The sequence below is a fragment of the Eleginops maclovinus genome, chromosome 1 (assembly GCF_036324505.1).
Source record: "Eleginops maclovinus isolate JMC-PN-2008 ecotype Puerto Natales chromosome 1, JC_Emac_rtc_rv5, whole genome shotgun sequence".
Classification (NCBI taxonomy): Eukaryota; Metazoa; Chordata; class Actinopteri; order Perciformes; family Eleginopidae; genus Eleginops; species Eleginops maclovinus.
Window position 1 is genome coordinate 16,967,511 of NC_086349.1, and position 23,177 is coordinate 16,990,687.

General features: G+C 40.0%; 1 protein-coding gene across 3 annotated transcripts in view; it reads left to right on the forward strand.

Moving 5' to 3' along the window:
• Positions 1–23,177, forward strand: part of kcnd3 (potassium voltage-gated channel, Shal-related subfamily, member 3) — a 90,044-nt gene that overhangs the window by 61,865 nt on the left and 5,002 nt on the right. For 2 of the 3 annotated variants that reach the window (XM_063890606.1, XM_063890598.1), the window contains 4 exons: positions 11,034–11,202; positions 19,854–19,955; positions 22,289–22,321; positions 22,542–22,634. In XM_063890606.1, coding sequence (XP_063746676.1) covers positions 11,034–11,202; positions 19,854–19,955; positions 22,289–22,321; positions 22,542–22,634 — 397 coding nt within the window. The remainder of the gene's footprint in view (positions 1–11,033; positions 11,203–19,853; positions 19,956–22,288; positions 22,322–22,541; positions 22,635–23,177) is intronic. The other variant, XM_063890613.1, reaches the window with a different exon arrangement.

Here is a 23,177-nt window from a genome sequence, read left to right on the forward strand (position 1 = left end):
TAACACTATACAATGCTTGTGTAATCTGTTTCAGACATATTATGGTTGAATAGTGTGGAATTTCTGAAAGAGGTTCATATAAAAGTTTGTTTCTAACAGTTCTAACAAAGTACTGCGCTTATAGACCTCCTGTTGGGATAGATAAAAGTCCACAGCTATAACAGAAGCTTGAAGCAAGACACAGTAAGAAAATGGGGTTTAAAGCAGCACAAAAATATCGTACTGCAGCATGTAAGCATCTCTTATTCATCACCAAACATAAAGTACAGCTGATAGGATTACTTATTAATTTTTCAGGTAATTGGCAAAAGTATTGGACGCATTTCAAATGTTAACCTGATGATGGCCCGTATATGAAAATGTAATAGTTCTGAAGGGTGCGCTAATGTCTGCACCATATTTCACTCCACACAACAGTCATGATGGCCCTAGACTAGTCAGGAAATCACCAAATCTGTAAAACTTATAACGAAAAAAGCTGATAAACTGAAAAAACTGAAAATATACAAACCGGGGAGCACAAGGAACAAAGTCAGGAACACAGGGTTTAGAAACACAGGGAAAACCAACAGGACTATTGGGGGAACGACGACGAAAAGGCAGAGAACAGTAGGGAAGACAATACTACGGTCCAGCAGTGGCTCAGTCAGTAGGGGCTTGGACTGGGAATCGTAGGGTCACCGGTTCAAGTCCCCAAACAGACTTGAAATATGGAAAGTGGACTGCTACTTGGAGAGGTCCCAGTTCACCTCCTAAGCCCTGCTGTGGTGCCCTTGAGCAAGGCACCGGACACCTCCAATCCCCCCTCCCCATTGCTCCCCGGGCACTGCACGATAGCTGCCCACTGCTCTGTACTAGGATGGGTAATGCAGAGGACCAATTTCACTGTGTGTGCTCTGCTGTGTGCATGTATGTGACTAATAAAGAGGGTTTCATCCTCCGATTCTACTAAATACAAATCACAAGACTAATCACAAGAGAAGACACAGCTGGGGAGGGCAGGTGAAACACAGGGCCAGCAGGTGAACACCGTGAGACAGATCAGTCACAAGGGGGAAAACATAGGAAGTAAGGCACAAGGAAAAAATAAATGTCAAAATAAAATCTAGGAACTATAAACACAAAAACTTAAATCATGACACCATAAGTGTTTTTACAAAATTCCATGGTACCACACAATAAATCAGATATTCCAGTCTCAAATGTGAAGGTGGTGGAACGACAAATGAAAACACTGATATCCTTTATGCAGCAGCACTTGCGTGACTGAAAATCTATATTGTTTTTTCATGAAATTCAGTACATCTGTCGTAGTCTAAAGGAATTCATTCTGTGGCAGAAATTGAAATGACTGTCTTTTTTGTCCTCTGTCCACATGTCTTCTTCCACCACTGACTGTAATGTCACACTCTATTGGAGATGAATAACACCAAAGTTCTGCAGGTCGTAGCTTGAAATATCCACCCTGTTATATATTATATATACATAGTTATATTCCCTGGTGAAGGACATGTTGTGTGTATACCTACAGTACATGGAAACACTATTTTGTTGTTGTCTTGCATCAAACAAAAGAGAGAGATCAATCTCGTTTCTCCAGGGATTCCTGTTTCAAACTGAGTGCAGTTAGTTCTCATTAGCAGTTTAATTGAACCACATATCAAGGTTATTGTGCCAAAGCTCCTCACCCTCTCTCCTCTCATCTGCCACACCGACACACAGCTCAATGTACTCAGGCTCAAAGAAATAGATGGGATCCTGTTTCAATTACCAACAGCTATTACTGGTTTTATCCATAAATCCACTGGTATCAGCCCTCTGAGGCTTTGGAAGTATTTTAGCACTTTTTGGAAATATGACTATTATCATGCACAAACATACAAAATTACCATTTCTAAATTATAGAAATGCAAACAAGGCAGATGTACATATGTGTTAATTGCTACTATTTTCTGTGAATTAGGTAGTATGCAGGCAGTCACTAGTGCAAGCTTTGGGGACTTGTCCTATCTCAGATGTAATTCATATTTAAATGTTGTTATGCTCCTTCTCTTCTGGTAATTGTGTTTGCACTTCCTGGTTACTCTTGAAAGTGGATTCACTGAAGCGTTCTGTTGATAGCAGTCTGGTAATCGCTAATTACAGAGGCACACACCCATTCGCGGTCACACACATATGCTCACTCACAAATGAGCAGAGCTTGTAACAGGGTCCCTGGCTTTTATTCACTGACATCCTGGCAAGTAAGTGTTCTCACATTGCTTAAGCGGACTCTGATGGAAAACAGCCTCGGTATCATCTCATGTAGGTTTCTTAAAAGATGCTTAAAAGCTTCGATTTGGGCTTTCCAATCAATGCCATGGGTTGATAGAGCATGATAAAGATACATTTGAGCAATTGTCTGGTGCCTGGATGGAGCACCCAGGAATGAGGGAGTGATGAGTTATACAGCATAATATTTAGTTTTAAACCTTAACCGTGTATTAACACATGAGAGGATAATATGGCAAAACAGTCGACTAGTTAAGCATCCAGCTAATCGCAAACATAGAGCAACAACCACCTGTATTCCTGGTTGGCGCTGGGCAGGTAGGGGGTAGATGAGAGCTGTTAGTAGAACAAACCATTAAAGTTGTGGAGCATCAAACTGCATTTGTGTGCGCATGGATGTACAGTGTGAACCTATGCATTCAAACATTAACTTATAGCTAACCTTACCAGCTAGCATCCCTGTTCAGTAACAACTTGTAACAAAAAGTGTTGGACTCATTTGTGCCAAGGTTTTCATGATACCTAACGGAAAGTGTGCACAGAGAGATGAGGCTTTAGAAGCGATCGGGAAAATTAATACACTGTACACTAGTCTATTATGGGATTTCCCTTATTTTAAATAGTAAAAATCAAGGTTTCTAAAACACTTTAAAGTATAAGAGATATGAAAAGTCATTGTGGGGTTGAAACTCTGCAAAGTGTCCAAGTAGGTCCAATATCCAAGTCATAACGTAGCAAACTAGATGTGTGTGACAAAGAAATGATGGCAATCCCTCAGTGTGATTCCCTGTAAGATTGGTTGTGAGGTGAGTGATGGTAATGACCTTTCTTCTGCGTGCAGCGCGGTAAAAGAGTAATGCCCTTCACTTTATCAACTTATCTGTGTGTTTCTTTCCCCCATTCCCCTCTCTTGACTTGACAAATGTAAATGAGAAAATATCCATTATGCCAGCGTCTCAATGCACCCTGGGAGGCGAAGGAACTGGATGTTGTTATAGTCTTAGAGTTGTGGTGGTTTTTGTGTGTGAATGAAAAGAAACACTGAACAATGTAGCATGTGTGTGAAGATGCTTTTGGAGATAGATTATTTGAATGCACAAGAGTAATCTAGGTCAACTAAGTATTAATTAAAAGTTTCTTTTTGTTCTTTAGCTTTTTGCTGTGAGACAATTATGGTTAATTATTGTATCTATATATAATGAAACATAGCATTGCTCCAGCAATACACCAATACCATACATACAAACTTTGGCACCTCTGTAAGGTAAAACAGTATCATAGTGCAACCTAAGCATTCAGCTGGGTCAGAAATAGCAATGCACACATAAAAATTGCAAAGTTGTTATCTCCCACTTATGAAATGCCCCACATTTGAAGTTTTATGTGAGCGATTAGCATTGGAGTTGAAATGCAGCCACAGCTCTTTTTAAACTGTTGTTCTCATAGGTATTGTGGAAGTTAGTCCTTAATATGGCAATACAATGGTTCATTTCAGCCTTAAAATATCTCCAAGGCTCTTATGACCCCATCTACAGTTCAATGAACATAACATTTTACTTTTCGTATAAAAGATTGAGAAAAGTTGCCATAAACGCTGCTGACAGGAAAATCTTTCTTTGGTTTTCACAATTCAAGTTTTACAGTTTTGCTTCCCATTGTTACCACTGTTCACATTACTAAGGTTTTTATTGTTTGGTTGTTTCAAACAAGGCAATTTGATTTAATTTGAATGCCATTCCAAGAGCAGCTATTCACACAGACGCTGCATACTGTGAATACTTTGTGAGGTTATTTGCTGTAAAAACCACATTCATGATTTGTATTCGATTTCTTTGGCCTTGGCTTGTGAATGGGTTGTTTGTTTGGTGTGAGGCAGGGTGTGTATTGTGCAATCATTTGCAATTTGGTACTTTTTGTACAGAATAATTTAGTAAGCAACAAAGATCCTTATTGCCTACACTGAACTTCACCCAGCTGAACTCCATTTGTTTAGAAAGTTAATGAAAACACTCTCTCCTATCAATGATTAGTGTCTTGAATGTGCCATTGCACTTTGTCACAATGCAAATTCTTGCTCCAAACTTTAAGAAGTGATATTAAGACAAACTAATAGCGACTGAATTTGATAACATTTTATAACCTCTCCACTACACGATTTGGATCTTACTTTTCTAATATGGCTCATGAAGCAGCAATCTCCAGATGAGACAATTTGTCCTCAGGCAGAAACACAATTTTTGGAACTTCTGGACTTTTTAAATAAGCACACTTGATAAGCAATCATTTTTCTGAGTTGAGTCCTAGTGGAGCCCAACAGGATCAGAATCAGAGTTCATGTCTGTGTTGAGCTCTTAAGACAGCCGAGATTACTGAAGCTCCTGTGAATTCAATTTAATCCATATTAAGTCATCTTTAAATGCGTATTTAACCAAACAGACCCCCTAGCACATTAGCATTGACGCTATCTGGATCTTGATCTGTTTCTGTCGAATAATTTCAGATTCTCTCTTGTGCTGAATCTCTACCTGGTTTTCCTCCAATTCCTTATTTCCTTATATATTATTTTTCTACAGAGACTGAAAATCCATCTATAATTACAGTTACTTCCATCTGGGTGACTGGCTATGAAATGTCAGATGAGACTACAGATGGATGGATGGATGAGGGTTAAAGGCCTGTAGAGACAATCTTCCACTCTGCTGGAGCCCAAAGAGCTAAGCTCCATTGGCCTGTGACAGGTTTCCCAATGAAAAAGGAAGTCATCTTCAACGTATGGGTACTTTTAAAAGGTGTCCTCATTTATGCCCACTGTAACAAGTGTATTTTTTAAAGTGAGTCTCAACCATTAATAGTAATGTGATTGACTACTATGATAAAATATGTATTGGAGGGAGAAGGGCGTCATTATGATCGCACTGAATGTCCTTCTGTGCAGCAGCAATGATTTCCGTTTTGCTTGTTGAGTGATTATTCATTATCATCATAGCAGTCATTTTATAATTAGCATTTTTGTAAAACGATGTCTTCTGAATTAGCACGCCATTAAAACTCACAAAAATAATTGTTACAATTTCTTTTTAAATAAATGTTCCTGATTAAATGTATTATGATCATACACAATTAAAGCAATTCGAGCATTTGAGTTTTGATTTTGCATACATGTTCCTCTTACCTGATCAATTATATTCATATTTCAACTTGTTTGAGCATGAACTTTAAACAAAAAATGTATATTTTTTAACATTAAATATGCAACATAAAAATTAGAAACACATATTTACGTGTGATTCACAAGGATTATGACTTCTGAATTGTAAAGGTCTAAGTGTTTCATAGATTACATAATTACACTATAGTTGTGTATATTTTATGACAATAAACCTTTGAATCTTGAATCTTAGAACTGCTATGATAGCTGATAGAGGAACTTCATTTTGGGGCTTTTGAGGCTTTAACAATTGTCTACAATAAATGCATATATGAGTTGTGACTACCCCCTTTTTCAATGAAAAACAAGGATCTGAAGACCACGGTGCAGACAGCTGATGGTTTTAGCAGTGGGGATAATGCAGGCCCTCTAAATAGACGCTTTAGTAGCTGTCCATGGTGCTGGAGGCTCCCAGTTTCCTCAGCAAACCTGTTGTAAATGGCAAACCTTCATTAAAAAATGTAATCCAGGATTATTGGCACACAAAATTCTCTATTCAGAAATAAATAACAATAAAAAGAATAGTCTGTAATTCATTCTGGCAGAAGGAACAGTTCTGAGATACTTTGTAAAATAGTAATAATTATTGATAGTTATACATTGAGTTATGTGGACAAGTTGATAGAAACGTTAAAACATCTTCAGGGTTCATTTGATGCTCATAGTACCCATTGAATATATTTGTATTTTAGATCTACCGTATCATCTCAGTTCTTATTTAAATGTTGTGACTCACTAATGTATGTTCCTAAACTTATTTGTATAAGATTATGTCTCTTTTAAAAGTGTTATCTCTTATGTATTGCAGTGTACTGTATGTTAACCCTTACACAGACACAAACCACACATACCTGTCACACAGACAGTAGACACACTAACCCGCTCCCTAACAAGAAATGCTCTGCCTGTTCCAGTAGGCGCAGGGATTGTGGTCCAAACAGAAGCACTTAGGCCGAATCTGAAGGGAGCTGGGAAAAGTGCAGCGGGATCGCGTGGGATTTTGTCTGTAAATGGAAACCCAACACTCAACACTTTATAAGGCTATTTCCTAGCTACCTCTCTCTTTTATTTACGGAAGCTTCTTGTTCAGCACATAGTAATAAAATGGCATTATGAGGTTTGTGAACCACAAAGCGAAATCAATTGCCATTTAATTTGTGATTGAGTTCTGATCTACTCTTTATCATGCAGGGGTTTCATAGGTAACCAAAACAATGTAACTGTAAGAATCATATCTTTTACAAACCATCTGTAGACATTTTTACCAACACTGTTTGTGTCTTTAGATTCCTGAATATGGCTACCTTCCAACTTGTTGTTTTCTATGATACTTGTATGCCGCTCAGGTTCTTCTCAGCCGGTATTTAAAAAAAGTGACCTGACATGACATGACATGACCTGCCATCATCACAAATCTGTGTGCTTGTCATACCTCAGACCATCTTGGACAAGCCAATCCATTACACATACCTTCACAAGACCACTCAGTCCTGCTCAATAACCCCCCATCTATCCTCCCTAGGCTTTATTCATGTAACCTGCAGAGACCCAGCCCTCCTACAATGGGATGTGACAACCCTGACCGAAGACTGACCTGCACATCTGATCTGTGTGTGTGTGTGTGTGTGTGTGTGTGTGTGTGTGTGTGTGTGTGTGTGTGTGTGTGTGTGTGTGTGTGTGTGTGTGTGTGTGTGTGTGTGTGTGTGTGTGTGTGTGTGTGTGTGTGTGTGTGTGTGTGTGTGTGTGTGTGTGTATTTGCATGTGAAGGTGTACATATACAGTAAACTCATACTGGGTGTTTATGTGCAAGTGTGTATGACGGGAAGCATAAGGGCTGATGGAGAGAAAAACCCTGCGGGTTCACTGCATCTGCTGAGAAAATATTTCTCCCTCCAGTTTACTTCCTCTCACTGCTTATCCATCTTCTACCTTTCTCAGACATTAACCTCCACCCCCACCTTGAAAGGATTACTTGTAGAGTAATAAATGGCAGCAGCATTTATCCACCTTTCTTATCACATGCGCTTAGATGCCAACATTTACACCAATTTAGTTTTTCTTTAATGTGTACAAGCCCAGTTTTATCTCTATGCCATGTATAATGGCTTAGAGACGGTATCATCAGAGACAGACCAGCTTGACTAAATGGAAGCGGCAAATTGACTGTAGTATTAAGCGAGGAGGGCCTCTATCAGGCAATCTGATAGGATCCCATTAAAGAAGGCATGCAGATGAATATGATAAGCTTTTCATTCCTCCTAATGGAAACATCTTCTGAGGAGAGGAGGAGATAAATGTGTTGTAGTGATAGGGCCTTTGTACCACTGATGGGATTGTTATTGCCTAATTTGGGTAGAAAGACCATTAAAGATCTTGGAAGGGACAATGAATGTGGTCTGTGAGTATACTCTCAGTTATGGCTCCGGACCAGTGGTTCACCGTGTGTGGGCAGTGCATTGCTTTGCTGATGCGAAAATCTATCCTCCATTTAAATGGCTTCATATTGGGATTGTTTTTGCCAAAATATGCGACTAATGAGTATGAGCTTTCTTCTGTGTGTGTGTGTGTGTGTGTGTGTGTGTGTGTGTGTGTGTGTGTGTGTGTGTGTGTGTGTGTGTGTGTGTGTGTGTGTGTGTGTGTGTGTGTGTGTGTGTGTGTGTGTGTGTGTGTGTGTGTGCGTGTGTGTGTGTACTTATTTTAACAGTACAGTAGTGCTTCATTAGATTATGAAAAGACTATCGTGAGCACAACTTCTTAAGCAGATTGTTGTTCATTTATGAAGAGCCCCTCTGGTACTGTTTGCCAAGTCCTCAAATAACCAGCACTACGCTCTGTGATCTGTCAAAGTGGATACATTTCATGAGTGCTATTTAAAAACATGTTTCTGGAACACTTGAAAAAACGATTGATAGGGTTCTTCTTACCGGTTAATATCATTACTACACAACAGGCCTCATTCTCATTTCGTCAGGTCTCTGGGATGCATGCTGCTTAAGCAGGACAGAGAGAAACACAGCAGTAGACACACCATAAATCCAGTTTCTGTTTTAGAGTTATTATTCATGTAAAATGTTTTTGTGTGTGAAAGATTGTGTGAAATATATATATTTTTTTTTTCCTATGCTTGCATGCCTTGCAGCAGTAACAGGTGGATTGATTATATGTGCACTCTTTAATTCTACATACACCTTTTAATATATATTACCAATGCTTCAGGGACCATTGCAAAAACTGTTCTATCCTAATGTTGAGTGCATTCATGGGAAAATATATCCATCTGTCACACAGTGTTGATGAGAGATCACTGGAAAAGAGGACTTTTTAGAAAATAACTCATACACAACTATGGGGAGAAATTGTACATGTGGGTTTTCTATTTTTTATGTAAACATACTTTATTTTATTGGTGCCACTTGCGATAACTAATTCAGTATTTTACATGAATGCTACACCTACCAAAGTTATAATGTGATTTTTTTGTTGATTCAAGAAGGTGCCGATTTTTTATTTTGTAAGGTGTTGTGTGTGGTTCATCTGAGTTGTCTTGCAAAATCCTGAGAAACATTTGTATGTTTTGGTCAACCTTATCAATACCAATGAGGGCACAGTTAATATTTTGAACTTGTGTCATGATAACCTAATTCAATTCAACAGCACCAAAAGCTGCAGCCTCCAGAATGCCCTTAAAGTTGAATCAACGTGTCTCTAAAGCTGTTTAACACAAACAAAACATTATAACGTTCCTGGAAGTCTGTTTTATTGCAGGATTATTCACATTGACTGCATTAGTTGTATCAAGATTTACTGTATTTAATAAACTGGCAACCTGGTGTATGTCAGTGAGGGGGAAAAGAGACTCAGATATCAAAGGACCTTTACCCATTTTATAATGTTGGGTAGTTCAAAGTACTTGCATAGTATTTTAGATGCTCATAAAAGGTTCTTAGTTGAGTTAAATGTAAAATATTTCTCCCTAAATTTAAGTGGAGTAGAAGTTGCATAACATTAAAATACTCCAGTCAAAGACAATCATTTCAGAATACAATACATGAATGCATTTACAGTACTTTAAATTTGGCATTAAGGTCCCACTTCCTTAATATTAATATTAAGCTATATTTTAGGAGGTTTCCTGGAGTTTTATGTGATTCCATTAGTCCATGACTGTAGCGTAACATCCCTGTAATTCCACCTATCTGTGGTTTATTCACACTTCAGCTCACTGACAGCAGCATATCTCTCGATTTTTCACTGTTTCTGACACGCCACATTGCTTTCTACAGGGATGAGTGTGACGAGCCGGTGAAGAGACATATTCCCTTGCAACATTTAGTTGCTGTCTTTCTAGCTTTGCTTCTGCTGCAACTTTGCCTGTCAGCCTTTCTCCGCCAATCAAACGGCACATTTGTAAAAGATATGTTAGCAAATGGGTGTGTCCATGAATCTTGTGTCATTTGTCAGTCAAAGAGGTGTTTTGATACGCCCACTGCAACATGTTTAGCACAGGTGTTCAGTAGTAAATGTAAAACAATTTTCATCTAAAACCAAAACTACATCCTAATTCTTTGAAGCCAAGCCTGACTGCAGCAAGGTTGTTTTTCATACCATGAAATAGATTTTATGAATACAAAAGAAAAGTTATTGTTTGCAATAACTGAGGAGGTAATTCTTTTAACTGTGACTTAGAGGTTTATTCATCTCACTATGAAGGAGAAAAGATTTGTGTTCAAAATCCTAACTTATTAATGTCTTTCCACAATCAGTCTTTACCTAATTATATGTAATGCTTAAAGGCTTTTCGTTTAAGGTTTATTTGTAGTGGGACTTGGAGTCAGTTCTAATAAATTCAGTGGAACTTCTTGTTTAGCAGGAAAACAAGAACAAATTACCTGCACTTTTTACTTATGAATAAGAAATGAAGACCATTAGAAATAAAGGTTGCTTTTCCAACCTAAGTTGTGCTCTTTTAGCATTTTAATTTCTTCTCCTATGTCTTTCACTGCAATGTTTATTCCTGCAGTCTGGCTTCCGCCTTTTGAACAGGGGGGGCGGGGATAATAGTGTTATTGTAATTGTGTTCTCTGTCTTTGAAGTCAATACGAGATTGCTTTTGACTTGCAAATATTTCCGATTGAATTGAGCTAAATCACCTTTGGGAAATGTCTCTGGCATTCACAGTGTCCTCCTCTTTTCCTTCTCTAAAGGTTAATAGTGTCTGCTCTCAGTGACTTCGCTGTGCTGTTCAGAGACAGAGGAGGTTTGGTGGGAGCCTCTCATTCTCTCCTGGGGTGGGATAGTGTCGGCAGGTCAAGCTTTAAACTCAGTAGGGGATGGACATGTGCAGCATAGAGAAGCCTTTTATCAGAGAAAAGAATGGGCTGCTCGTTGATCTCTTTTGATTGTGAGTGTGTATGTGTCTTCGTGCGTGATATGAATGGCCTATAGACGATGTGCATGAATCAAAGGGTTGAGCTCCCACATATAGACTTTATTAAATGCATATTAAGACGTTGTGGTTAAAGTATTCTCTCTTTCTCCCTTTCACCTCTCCCAGGTATGGAGACATGGTTCCTAAGACGATTGCAGGAAAGATCTTTGGTTCGATCTGCTCGCTGAGTGGGGTGCTGGTGATTGCGCTGCCCGTACCTGTCATCGTGTCCAACTTTAGCCGCATTTATCACCAGAACCAGAGAGCAGACAAGCGACGGGCTCAGAAAGTTCAGGTGAACACAATTTAATTTCTCTTTAACTTGGCAACAGACGGTTGGACCTCCAGACATCAAGCCTTCATAGGGGGGCCCTGCGACTCTCTCCTGTCTGGGCTAGGTTGAAAAAAGGTTTATTCAAAGCTAATTGGTTGTTTGGTCACTGTAAATCAAATCTGTTCAGATTTACCCACTGAGTCCTTAAGGAACAGATTATCTGAGTCAGTTTAATCTTATCCCAAAAGAAAACTAGAATCAATTTCCAAAAACTTTACAATAAACAACACTGAAACCAATGACCTACACTGAACTTGAAAAAACTTGAATTATTATGTAAATAACAAACCCCCCTCCGAACCAAAATATCCCTTTAACTCTAAAAGTGAAATGTTACTATAACTGCAATCTCATCTAAATCCATGTACAGCTTGTCAAAAAAGTGAATATCAGCAACTTTTCATCTTTGCATGATTTTGTCCTTGTGAGGAGAATTTAACCTTGAAAGTGTAGCTATAAAACATGTGGGCACATATTTCTAAATAGATTCTGTGAAGGTGTGTTTGAACTGTGCAAGATTTAAAGATCCTATCTTCTTTTGGGTAAATATCCCAACCTTTAGACCTTTAAAGAATGTTTTGATGTGTCCATGAACCAAACAAGATAAAGCATCAGCTGGCTTGTATACAAAGCTGGGCTGCTAATCACAGCTTCAAGGCAAGCCTGACACTTTTTTCCCCCTCCTAAGATAGATAGTAGTGTTTGGAGATGGCAGACATGCACACACTGACACATATTTTCAGAGTCCATTCCTCTTTCTCATCACCCTCGTTCACACCTCTCTTAGCAAAGCATTTTTACTCCCTTTACTTATTTCTCCTCCACTCATTTCTGCTCCTCTGCCTCCATCCATCCTCCCTCCCTCTCCCGTACTCTGTGATTAATGCCATCCATCTCGGCACATGCTCCCTGGCTGTAGTTTAAATCTGTTTAAAGTCCTGTAGTTCGACCGTGGCCTGACCGCTGCCTAGTCTTAACTAACCGTAACCTTGTCAGGACTCCTGTGTAACACAGCCAAGAGTGCAAGGACGAAAAGACACACAGAGAGGAAGGAGAGGAGGGTTGAAAGGTCAGGAAAATTATCTAGATTGAAAACAGGTAGGAGCTGAAGAGATGTAGAAAAAGAGACAGAGGAGAGGCGGAAGGCGAGAGGAAAAGAGGGAGCAGAGGGGGAGAGTAGAAAGGGGGAAAGCTGGAGGCGAACCATGTCCTAATGCTGTGTGCTTTCCTGAAATAGCTGTCACCCAGATGAGGTGCAGGCTGGAAGGAAGGTGTGTGTGGGTCTGCTTGTGTATATGTGAGCATCTTTTTAAGTGCATGAGTCCACGTGTGTGTGCGTGCACCACACTTCCTGTCATTTTAAGCCTCACCTTGGTCCGTCCCACCTTTCAGAGTGTTATTAAATCAGCTGCAGTGCGCTTCAACGTCCTAAACGTTGCTCAGAACCCGGCTCCTACACATCCAGAAGTACTTACCATATGACCAGTGTAGTCTGGCAATGCTGTTATCATTAACCAGTACTAAATGACTCTCTAAGGCACTTGTATGTCTCCCTGCCTTGCCTGCTGTGAGGTCAGCAATCTGCTCAAGCACCCATAAATCCAACAGATAGGTTTCTCTATTTCATAACAGCATGACTCAAACACCTTATCATTGCCTTCATAATAATATCCCACCTGGATGCCTTGATCCTTGAGAGCGTTATTACTACGGCAAATCAAGGTCTTGAGTGCCAAGGATGATGATGGGTTTGCAAATGTGATATTTTAGATCATTTAGGAGATGCAATCTGTTCACCATCTCTGTCTTTAATTAGCACACAGGATTAAGTGTTACTTAGCATTTAAGCTTGTGTGCTTGAGATCAGTGGAGGATGTCTTGAATTACATATTGTGCTAGCTCTGAGTGGATGATGCTTTGGAAATTATTTGATTTCACATCCCGACTGGTTTGTAACTTAAAGGGCCTTTGATTTCCTTCTTGCCAGCTGTGTCTATGTATGACGTGTCTATCTTTTTGGTCCAGACTGAAATATCTCAAAAGCTATTGGACGGATTGGCTTGGAATTTAATTCATACATCCATTGTTCCCAGAGGAGGATTCCTAATGACTTATTTGACCCCCTGACTTTTCCTCTGGTGCTACCATAAGGGTCGTCTTTAATTGAAATATTCACAGTTTTTGGATAGATTGCCATGTAATTCGGTTCAGATAATAAATTATACAGATTTGATTTTACAGATCCTTTAATGGACCCCTAGCTCCATAATTAGATCCACGCCTCATTTTCACTGCATGGTCTACCTATCCTTCACTCAGCTGTCTTTTGATACCAGGGTATTTTCTCTATTTTATTTTCCCCTCAGAGTATGCTGGATTCTTAGCTGACTGTCATAGTGACACAAGTAAAACTGCTGTCATATAATCTTCAATGTGAATCTTTCAATGTGACTCTTGTTAAATCTTTCCATCTGTAACCAAACAGAGAAATGTCTACACTTTTTCACAGTCAGGCACGGTTTTGATGGCTTGCTGTATCTTAAAAGTCTTGGTTGGATTGAAAAATAAAATGATGGTCATTATGAACATTAACATGACTAAAATGACTGTCATTTTGAACATTAACATGGCTAAAATTATGGTCAAAAAAATCTCCTTTAACCACTGCTGAAAAAAGAGCGGAGCAAAGGAGTCGAGTTAAGCAAGACCTCCTGTACCATGCATTGGAAATGTGCTATAGCATGATCTGTAGCAACTGCAATGTATTTTACTGCCTTTTATAACAAATGCTGCCGACATGTGTTCAGCTCATTACACGTTACATCTCATTAATTTAGTGTTCTTTGACTCTTGGTTGGCAGACAATAATCTCTTACACTATAAAAGATGGCAAACCGTGTGCAGAGGGTTTATGATAGAGCCATTACCGTTGTATATTCCACTCTTTTATTGCTAATGACAACTATGATCTTTTATGTCCCATCTGATCCATGAATTACTCAGCCATGACATATCCTTCAATACCCCATTACCGCCGTCTGCAAAACATGTATTGTTCTTTAATGCCCCATAACCTTAATGACATACAGTATGACCTCAACCATTAAGCCACCCGCTTAGCAAGTGTCACTGGTCATTTGGCATAGCAAAACGTCATTTCCTCAGCATTTGAAAACCGGCACATGGTTGTATTTCACAGAAAATCCATTCTTTGTCGGATAATTTCTTAGAATAAGGCTATGTTTAATTGAGAGTAAAATCGAATGGCAAATCAAGATTTCCTTTCACAGTACTTAAAGGACAGAGGAAGAGCAGACAGGAGAAAAAAGAAGGGGGAATCGTTGAGAAGAGGATTGCATTAGTCCCTCATTATTTTCCAGCCTCCTCTATTCTCTTTTTTCTCTCTAGTCCCAACCCCCCCCCAATCACATCCGTCTTCATCCAGGTCTAATTGTTAGCTGTTCTGGGCTCCCATTACAATTAGCCATCCATCTGGGTGGTGGTAGACAGACAGCCCCTGATATATCTCACTGCACAAAGGGAAGATACATGAGGATGCCACTAGTTGCTGTGTGGCAAGGAGGAACAAACAGCTGACACAGTCATATATTCTCCACTCTGCCTCCCTATAGTCTTCGGTGTCACTTACTTTTGATTTCCACAATGAACTGAAGACTCAGTTTAAATCCTTATCTGTCTTTACACATAATCAGGAACAAAGTGTTCAATCTGCAGGGATTAGTCTTTATTTGCTCCTCTGAGCTTATTTGCATAAAGGTAATAAGATCCGTAGGTGGGCCAATTACAAATTCTGAATTGTACTCCTGAAAGTAGGCAAGATTTAAATGGAGATTCACAAAAGGTCGAGTGGTACAGAAGGATTAAAAAAGATGGTGGCATGAATTTAAATGAGTTTAAGCTTTAAGAGAACCTATAGGGTATTCTCATAGACCTGGTTCTCTGGTTCTGTGAATGATATGCCTCTTGGTTTTCTCAAGCTTGTACAGCTCCGATTAATATTTGAGAATGGTTTCTGGTCAATAAATACAACCACAGCACTGACAGCTAGATTTGTTTAGTTCTGGTCTGCAGATTTTTGAAATCAGTACTTCCATTTCCACTGTATTATATCCTTATTTTCGCTTCAGGTACGATGCAGGTCAATGAAATATTCACGGAAATGGAGCAAATAAGTGGCCTTATGCAGCTATTAATGGACAGGTTTTGATCAAATCTCACAAATAGGCACTGACTAAAGAACAGGTGGCACTCAACAAGATTTACTAAAGATTTACTCAAAGTAATTTCAGTTTAAACATTTAACACTTTGAGGAGCTAACCCTGCATGAAAAAGTCAGACAAATGTATTATGGGAATAATATTCTTTTAGTTTCTAATTGCTTTTTAAAATCTTTCACAAGGAAATTCTCTCTCTGACTAAAGTCATTTTTGGTAACCTAAAGTATTCCATCTCATTTATGCCAACCAATCTATTTTTGTAGAGGATGTTTCTTAGTAAATTGCACTCAGTTCATAAATAGGTTGCTTAGGGTTATGGGAAAATATCTTTACAGTACATATCTCTCATTGTTTCCCATTAAAGTTACCGCTTCTGTTAGAGTCACTTTACATCACTGCCTTCTCTTTTTCCCACTTGGACTGGAAATCATTCTCTGGCCCGACCAATTGTTGTTCTCAAACTTTGTGAAAAGTAAAATGACTGTCTGGTGCAGTTCTTTAGCATTACATTGGCTCGGGGCTGACATTGCAGAAACAAAACAAAACAAAAACAAGTCCTCCTCACTTTGTCCCTCCCTCTCAGTTTCACTCCATTTGCTTTATATCATCTCACAATTGTTTTTAGCACTCTGGATAACTTCTGGATGTGAGCCTTTTTCCTTTCCAGACAATCAATAAAGTTGTCTTCACTTTGGAAGAAGACCAAAAGAGATGTGACAGGATGTTGACAGGGGACTCACAGAGGGAAAGTCTAGAGCTTGGTTGTAAATGATCCTTGGTAAAACTAAAGAATACACATCCTAAGCATCACACAGAGAGCAGAGTTATATTTTACTCTACAAAGAGGAGGTAATCCAGGCTTTGCTAAGGTGTTTCCATCTCTGAATGGTGTTAGTCCGAGGTTAAGCTGTCTTTGCTACAGAGGAAGATATCTGGGGAACAGAGGTGTCGGAGGACTTGATATCCACTGAATCAATTCTTGCCAATGTGGAGTTTTCCACCTTCACTGACTCCCAGATGGATTGGTTCCCCCAAATATCTCTCTCTGACCCTCATTTTGTTTGTGTCACTGTGTGTGTGTGTGTGTGTGTGTGTGTGTGTGTGTGTGTGTGTGTGTGTGTGTGTGTGTGTGTGTGTGTGTGTGTGTGTGTGTGTGTGTGTGTGTGTGTGTGTGTGTGTGTGTGTGTGTGTGTGTGTGTGTGTGTGTGTGTGTGTGTCCTCATCAGATGGTCTGCCCGTCCACTTGTATGCTTCCAAACGAGCCTGAGGCAGAACCTAATCTGGTCTCACAGCTCGATTGCTCCACTTTTCACTCAGCCAGATCCTTTACAGGCAGTCTTGTGAAGCTGTAACTCAAGGTGGCATGAATATTTTGACTTTCACTTTTTAACTAAAAAGTGAGCTTCTAACAAAACTTTCAATGCCCAGCAGATTAAGGCGTTGGAGCTAAGTAGTTACGTCAACTTTTTTGGAGGAGATGGTTTATATTCCTCAGCTGGCAGCAAATGTGTTCAAATTAAGCTTTTGTGCTGGCTTGCATACTCCATAGCTATAATATTTAAAGTGTGATTGATACTAAATCATGGTTCTATGGCAGGAAGAAGAGCATCAAAGAGAAAAAAAAAAAAGGTTTTGGGACAGTTTTCAGTCTTGCGTGTGTGCATTATCTTAATCAGTGATAATGAGTATCACTGTTCTGATTGGTTGGCAGGTCTCACAGTATTTATCATTTTTAAAAGGTTCTGTTTTTCCAAGTAATTTGCTTTAAAGTCCATCTGGAATTAAATAACAATCGCATCTCCTGTGTTAACAATATTTTTTTGGTTTCTTGATGTCCCCCCCATGTTTTGTATTAATTCTTCTTAACACGGTTGTTTCTCCTTATGTTATGCAGAACAGGAACTTCTCTCCTGACATCCAATCCAATTGCCTCATTTGAAACCATACTTTCATCAATGATCAGAGGTATATCAGAGGCAAACATTTAGACATTTCTGTATTGCAAAACATCAGCCTACGACGAAAAAACGTCCCATGTATTACCAAGACCCTTTTCCAATAAAAAGTGCTAACCATGGTATTTTGGAGCGACCACAGACAGATTTGCATAGAAAGTATATTCAAGCAACTAACTAACACCTCATGCTGAATCGTCGGTTTTATGGCAGCTTATTGTGAGCCTATGACCTGAAGTATACGATGTAAGGTGGAAATGCTTTCCCTTTTCTGAGAAAGCATTTACTATCATTTTCACATTGTGTGCTGTGTGAATGGTTGTGTGTGCCAGGATGTATGGTGTATATGTGACTATGTGTCACTCTGAAGGAATGTGCAGCAGATACTCTTCTTGGCCATGGTACCTTCCTCATTGTGTGTGTGTGTGTGTGTGTGTGTGTGTGTGTGTGTGTGTGTGTGTGTGTGTGTGTGTGTGTGTGTGTGTGTGTGTGTGTGTGTGTGTGTGTGTGTGTGTGTGTGTGTGTGCATGTGCGTGCGAAGCAAAGCCCCTTGTCCATGGTTTCCTTACACCCATTTGCTCTCAATGATGCTTCAGCAGCAATCCAGGCTCAATCTGTCGTGCCGTGGCTCTGCCTGAAAGCACAGATGGGTCTAAGACACAAGCTATCGGATCCGAAAGGCCCCGGGAATCTATCAGGGAACTGCAGGAGTAGATTATATCTTGCAGGACATGTTCTTAACTTCTCCTTCATTACCCCCGCGCTGCCTGGCAACCATCGCCACAGTCACGGGCTGCTGTTTACATGGTGACCCCGGAGAAACAATCCCATTGGCTAAGCAGAATGCCAGAACATAGAAAGCGGTTATCCCAAAGGATTGTGGGAATGCTGTGCCAGCAAAAAAGTGTACAGAGATGTTAGAGTGTGAGGGCACAAAGACACTGAGGTAAACTTATTAAGGAGAGCTGGAGGGGGGGTGAAAGAGACAAAAAGATAAAGGTGCATGAGGAGGTATACACTTTGAAGGTAGTTGTTTTTTTGCAATAGATGCTACATTTTAGATTGGTTGCTGTGAATATGTGTGTCCTCACCCACTCCTGTTTATCTCTGTCTCTTTTTAGATTACCAAATCACAGCGTGAGCTACCTGCAGGTCAACAAACATTACCATGTTTTAAATGAAACTCAAGTGAGGGGATGAGCTTAAATTACCATAGATTACCATGCTTGTACAGAGCTAGGTATTTCTGCTGTTATTCCATAGGGCTCGTAAGAAAATGTATGGAAATTCAGCTCTGAAGACGAGGCGTGCATGCATAAGCACCCATAGAGATATGCAAACACAAATCCACACACTCAATTAACCCCCGCTAGCTGTGTATGGGCCCCCTACTAAACCAGCTCTCTCTTTGCTCATCATTTAAACAGCTCACATTATCCTTCTACCAATTTCCCCTCAATGAATCCCTCATTCTATTTTAAAATGCAGAAAGCGAAGCAACAGAAACACACACACTTTGTAACTGCTGCCAGCATGACACCCAGCTCTCGACTTTGACAGGAAAATGGCGGGCCTTTGAGGAGTGAGTGACTCAGATTACACTATCCTGTAAAAGCAGTTGCTCTGGTTACTGAGAGATTTATTGAGACCCACATTCATCACACAGGCCTGCATACACAATGAATGTGCACTCAGACATGTTTTCACACACACATTTATTAGCCACAGTGCACTTCGGGGAGAGCTAAAACCAGGACGTTGGAGTACAATCCTTCCACTGTTTCAAAGCTACTGATGCATAAAAAAATCCCTCCAAGGACCAGACTGTCTCTGTTCTTCTTCCTATTCCTTTTCTTCTTAGTGTTCATCTCTGTTGCTGACTGCCTCAAAGGAGAGATTTGACAGCGTGAGAGAAAGAGATTAAGAGAGAAAAAGCGTCTGGACTGTGCACTAACCGAGCTGCACGGGTTTATGACAAAAATGCATTCAAAACGACACTACCAATACACTATCTTGATTTATTTTGTTAAACAAAGCCGCTGTCAAGGCAAAAAGGGGTCAAAATAAATGTAATACTTGAAAGCAGAATGAAACATAGCTGCTTAATTCAAACTGGGTTTGGTCCTAGATTCCTCTCTAACTGTTTTTCAACCCAAGGACTGTGTTATCGTGTAGTCCCCATAAATCATTCATTAGTATCCGAGGAGATCAGAGTGAATTTATCACAGGAGATCAGAGTGAATGCTTTAGTAGCATATGTTTGATTTGATCTATAAGATCACAACTAAGACATTAAGCATGTAAAAGTGCTGTAGCTCAAGTTAGTGGGATGTGTCAGGTTATACCCAATCATTCTCACATAGGATGTGGTCTAGGTACTGACTAACAGGTGATTTTCTGGTCTCTTGCTCTTTTCAGAAAGCACGTTTGGCCAGGATACGAATATCCAAGGAGGGAACCTCCAATGCCTTCCTCCATAGCAAACGCAATGGCCTGTTCAACGAAGCTCTGGAGTTCACGGTAAGACTAGCCTCTGCATCACAGACAACATACTTCACTTGTTCCTCAAAGCAGTTTTCCTCAGTTTTACCCAACCACATTGACATAATTTAACATTTGTTCATTACCGATTCAGACAGCTTGCCCACTACGACTTCTTGGAAGGACAGTTCTGAGGATTTCTGATCGGGCAATAACTAACTCATTGGATGCAGGCCTGTGTTGCCCGTCCTTTAATCAGCAATTCTTAGAATGCAGCCAGCTTCCCGTCAGAGCAGCTGACTGTGATCTTATTCAATAAGCAGAGCTTCTGATGTGAGCATCTCTGAGCCCAGCTGCCCAGCTGAGGAACATGCTTCAGGCGATGCAGCAGGAAATGTAAACACAACTCAATGATGTTCTTTGCCTCACCAAAATGTAGCGGTTCACAAGTCCCGTAGAGGCCCGCGGCTGAGAGCGCAAAAACAAAAACAAGTGCTTCCATCTCCCTTTACCTCTATCTTAATGTGTCTCTGTCTTCAATAGCATAGTTTGGACAGAATATGAATGGCACTGGAACTCAAGCTAGGGTTAAGTATTGCAATGGATTCCTATTGATTCACTTAAAAGACAATATGCTGCAGAGGCTGCAAGCAAATTGTCCTTAATTCATCTTGCCTGCAAAGTATCTAATAAATGGTAAAGTAGCTTTATTGAATGTTTTTTAAGTTTTAAGATTTCTTCTTCACACAACAATTAGGTAAGAGTGCTCAATTCATTATTGGGTTGCCAATTTTACAGTAAATATGAATAATCACATAATATGGAGAGCTTCATTACTTTATAAAGCAATGCATGTGCCTCAACAGTTAACAACTTATTTAAATATTAATGCCTGCTCAAAAAAAAATGAACTCTTGTCCAAGTTAAGTATAATTCTGAGGCAGCTATTTACCAACAACATGGACAGCACCATGCAGAGTGACACAGTGTGTTTTGTCGCTCAGCAGATCAAGCTGTTTCAAGCCTCTACAGTATGGTGGCCACCTGGGTGGTGAGCCATCTCCTCCTCCAGACAGACTGCAGATCTGGGCTTGCGGTCGCATGTTAAGAGAAAGACAGAAATAACTCAGGGTAAACACCTGTGTTTTACTGCTGTGTTAGGTACAGATAAGCAGCGTGAAAATAGGTGAGCATCTTGGCAAAGACAAACCGAGACATCAGCACAGAAAATGTACCCTCTCAGCAAAGAGGCCTCTGCTTGCAACACTGGCCGCCCCTCTTAACGAACAGAAAATTGCTACTACAAATCTTCCAAACATGGCATTTTACTTTCCTTACGGCGGTGCTGTGGAGCATGCAGGATCAGGGCAGTATTTTTTATATAAACAGCTCAACCACAGGTTCTGCGGGGGAAGACTGATGCAACATATTGAAAGTCTGTATATGTGAAACATTGCTTTACTTCTGACAACAACAATGATGGTATTCTGCAGTTTACTGGAGACATCTTCCTAGGCTGCTCAAACTAAAGCTACTATGGCCAATGTTTGTAACATCATGCAAAATCATCTGGGTTTTCTGTGAATTAGCTCTTCCCAAAACGATGCAAATATTCTGTGTGATATCAATTAAAAGGGAATTTGATGGAAGTTGTACTTAACAAACACAGCACACATAAGATAAAAGCCTTATATGATATTATTGTTCATGTTTCTACGATATGATCTTTTTTTTGTGCGCAGAGCATGCGTTTTTTCTGAAGTCTAAAAGATCGACAGTCAAAGTATTAACTAATAACAATAAAAAATATAAATATAAACGATGAACTGCTGAAATGTTCAATCAAATGTTATGTATGTGGTTTTTCCTGTTTCTTTACTTTCTTGAATGATCCATGATGCGCCCCAGCAGTCCACTTATACCCCGTCTCAGCTCACCGATAAAATGAGCTTTGTATCCAAACAGCCACAGAACTAGGAAAGGCACCCACTTCACGCCTAGATACCCAAACAAATAAATACATAAACAGACCACGGCATAGAAAAGAATGAATATGGAAAACAAGTCATTACGGAGCTGCCTGTAGCCAGCCCTTGCAATAACAGGAATGGAGCGAAATGTCACAATGGAATTTTTTATATGTACTGTATATGCATTAGGGGTGAGCTGTGCAAGGTGTCTCACTTGCAGCACAGATCAATGCTCTGGCTCCACTAATGTAAGCAGACAAGCCTCTGGGGGTCAGAATAGTAATGTTTCCTGTGTCTCACTGGCATGACTGTGGCCTTGACCGCTGTCTGTTCTCAGTGCTGAACTATGACCATCCATTGAACTCTACCTGTGTGTTTCTTTTGTCTCCTTTTCCAATGAAGCAACTTCCATACAAGATGAACCTTTCAGAACAGGTACTTTGAAAGCTGACGGCCGGGCATTCCTCCCACCCCCACCCCGCAACACACACATCTGAATTGAATTGTTAAGAGGTGTGTGTGATTGTGTAGTGGTACTGTGTGTGTGTGTGTGTGTGTGTGTGTGTGTGTGTGTGTGTGTGTGTGTGTGTGTGTGTGTGTGTGTGTGTGTGTGTGTGTGTGTGTGTGTGTGTGTGTGTGTGTGTGTGTGTTCCAGAGTTCCACTGAGGAAGAGCAGCGGTTAAGCAAGTCCACCTCTCTACTAGAGAGCCAGCACCACCACCTGCTGCACTGTCTGGAGAAAACCACCGTGAGTGTACACACCCCGTACACACACATACACTCATTCAACTTTTCCTTGTAATAAATATCTCCATTAGCATTAAATCTAAAGTAATTTAAGATTGAATTCTTCGTTTTTGTTTTACCGTCAAACACATGGATTAAAATTATTCCTAGATTGTACAATAATCACATTTGTCTAGTGCTGGCTCATTAGTGGCATATCACTGACAGCCATGCTTAATGTTTATTATATATTTGTATGTGCACGGACGATTACAGCCCACTGTGGCGTGATGTCCGGTGCACTGCATTTATGATACACGCCTGTCTGCCTGTATATGGTACAGACACACTGTCTATTTCAGTCTGGCAAAACTCAGAGCTTAGCAAACAAAATAATCAATCATTTTCTCCGTGTACACACACACACACACACACACACACACACACACACACACACACACACACACACACACACACACACACACACACACACACACACACACACACACTCATACACACACAGGCACACACACAGACACTCCTCACATGGTATATTTGTTAGAAT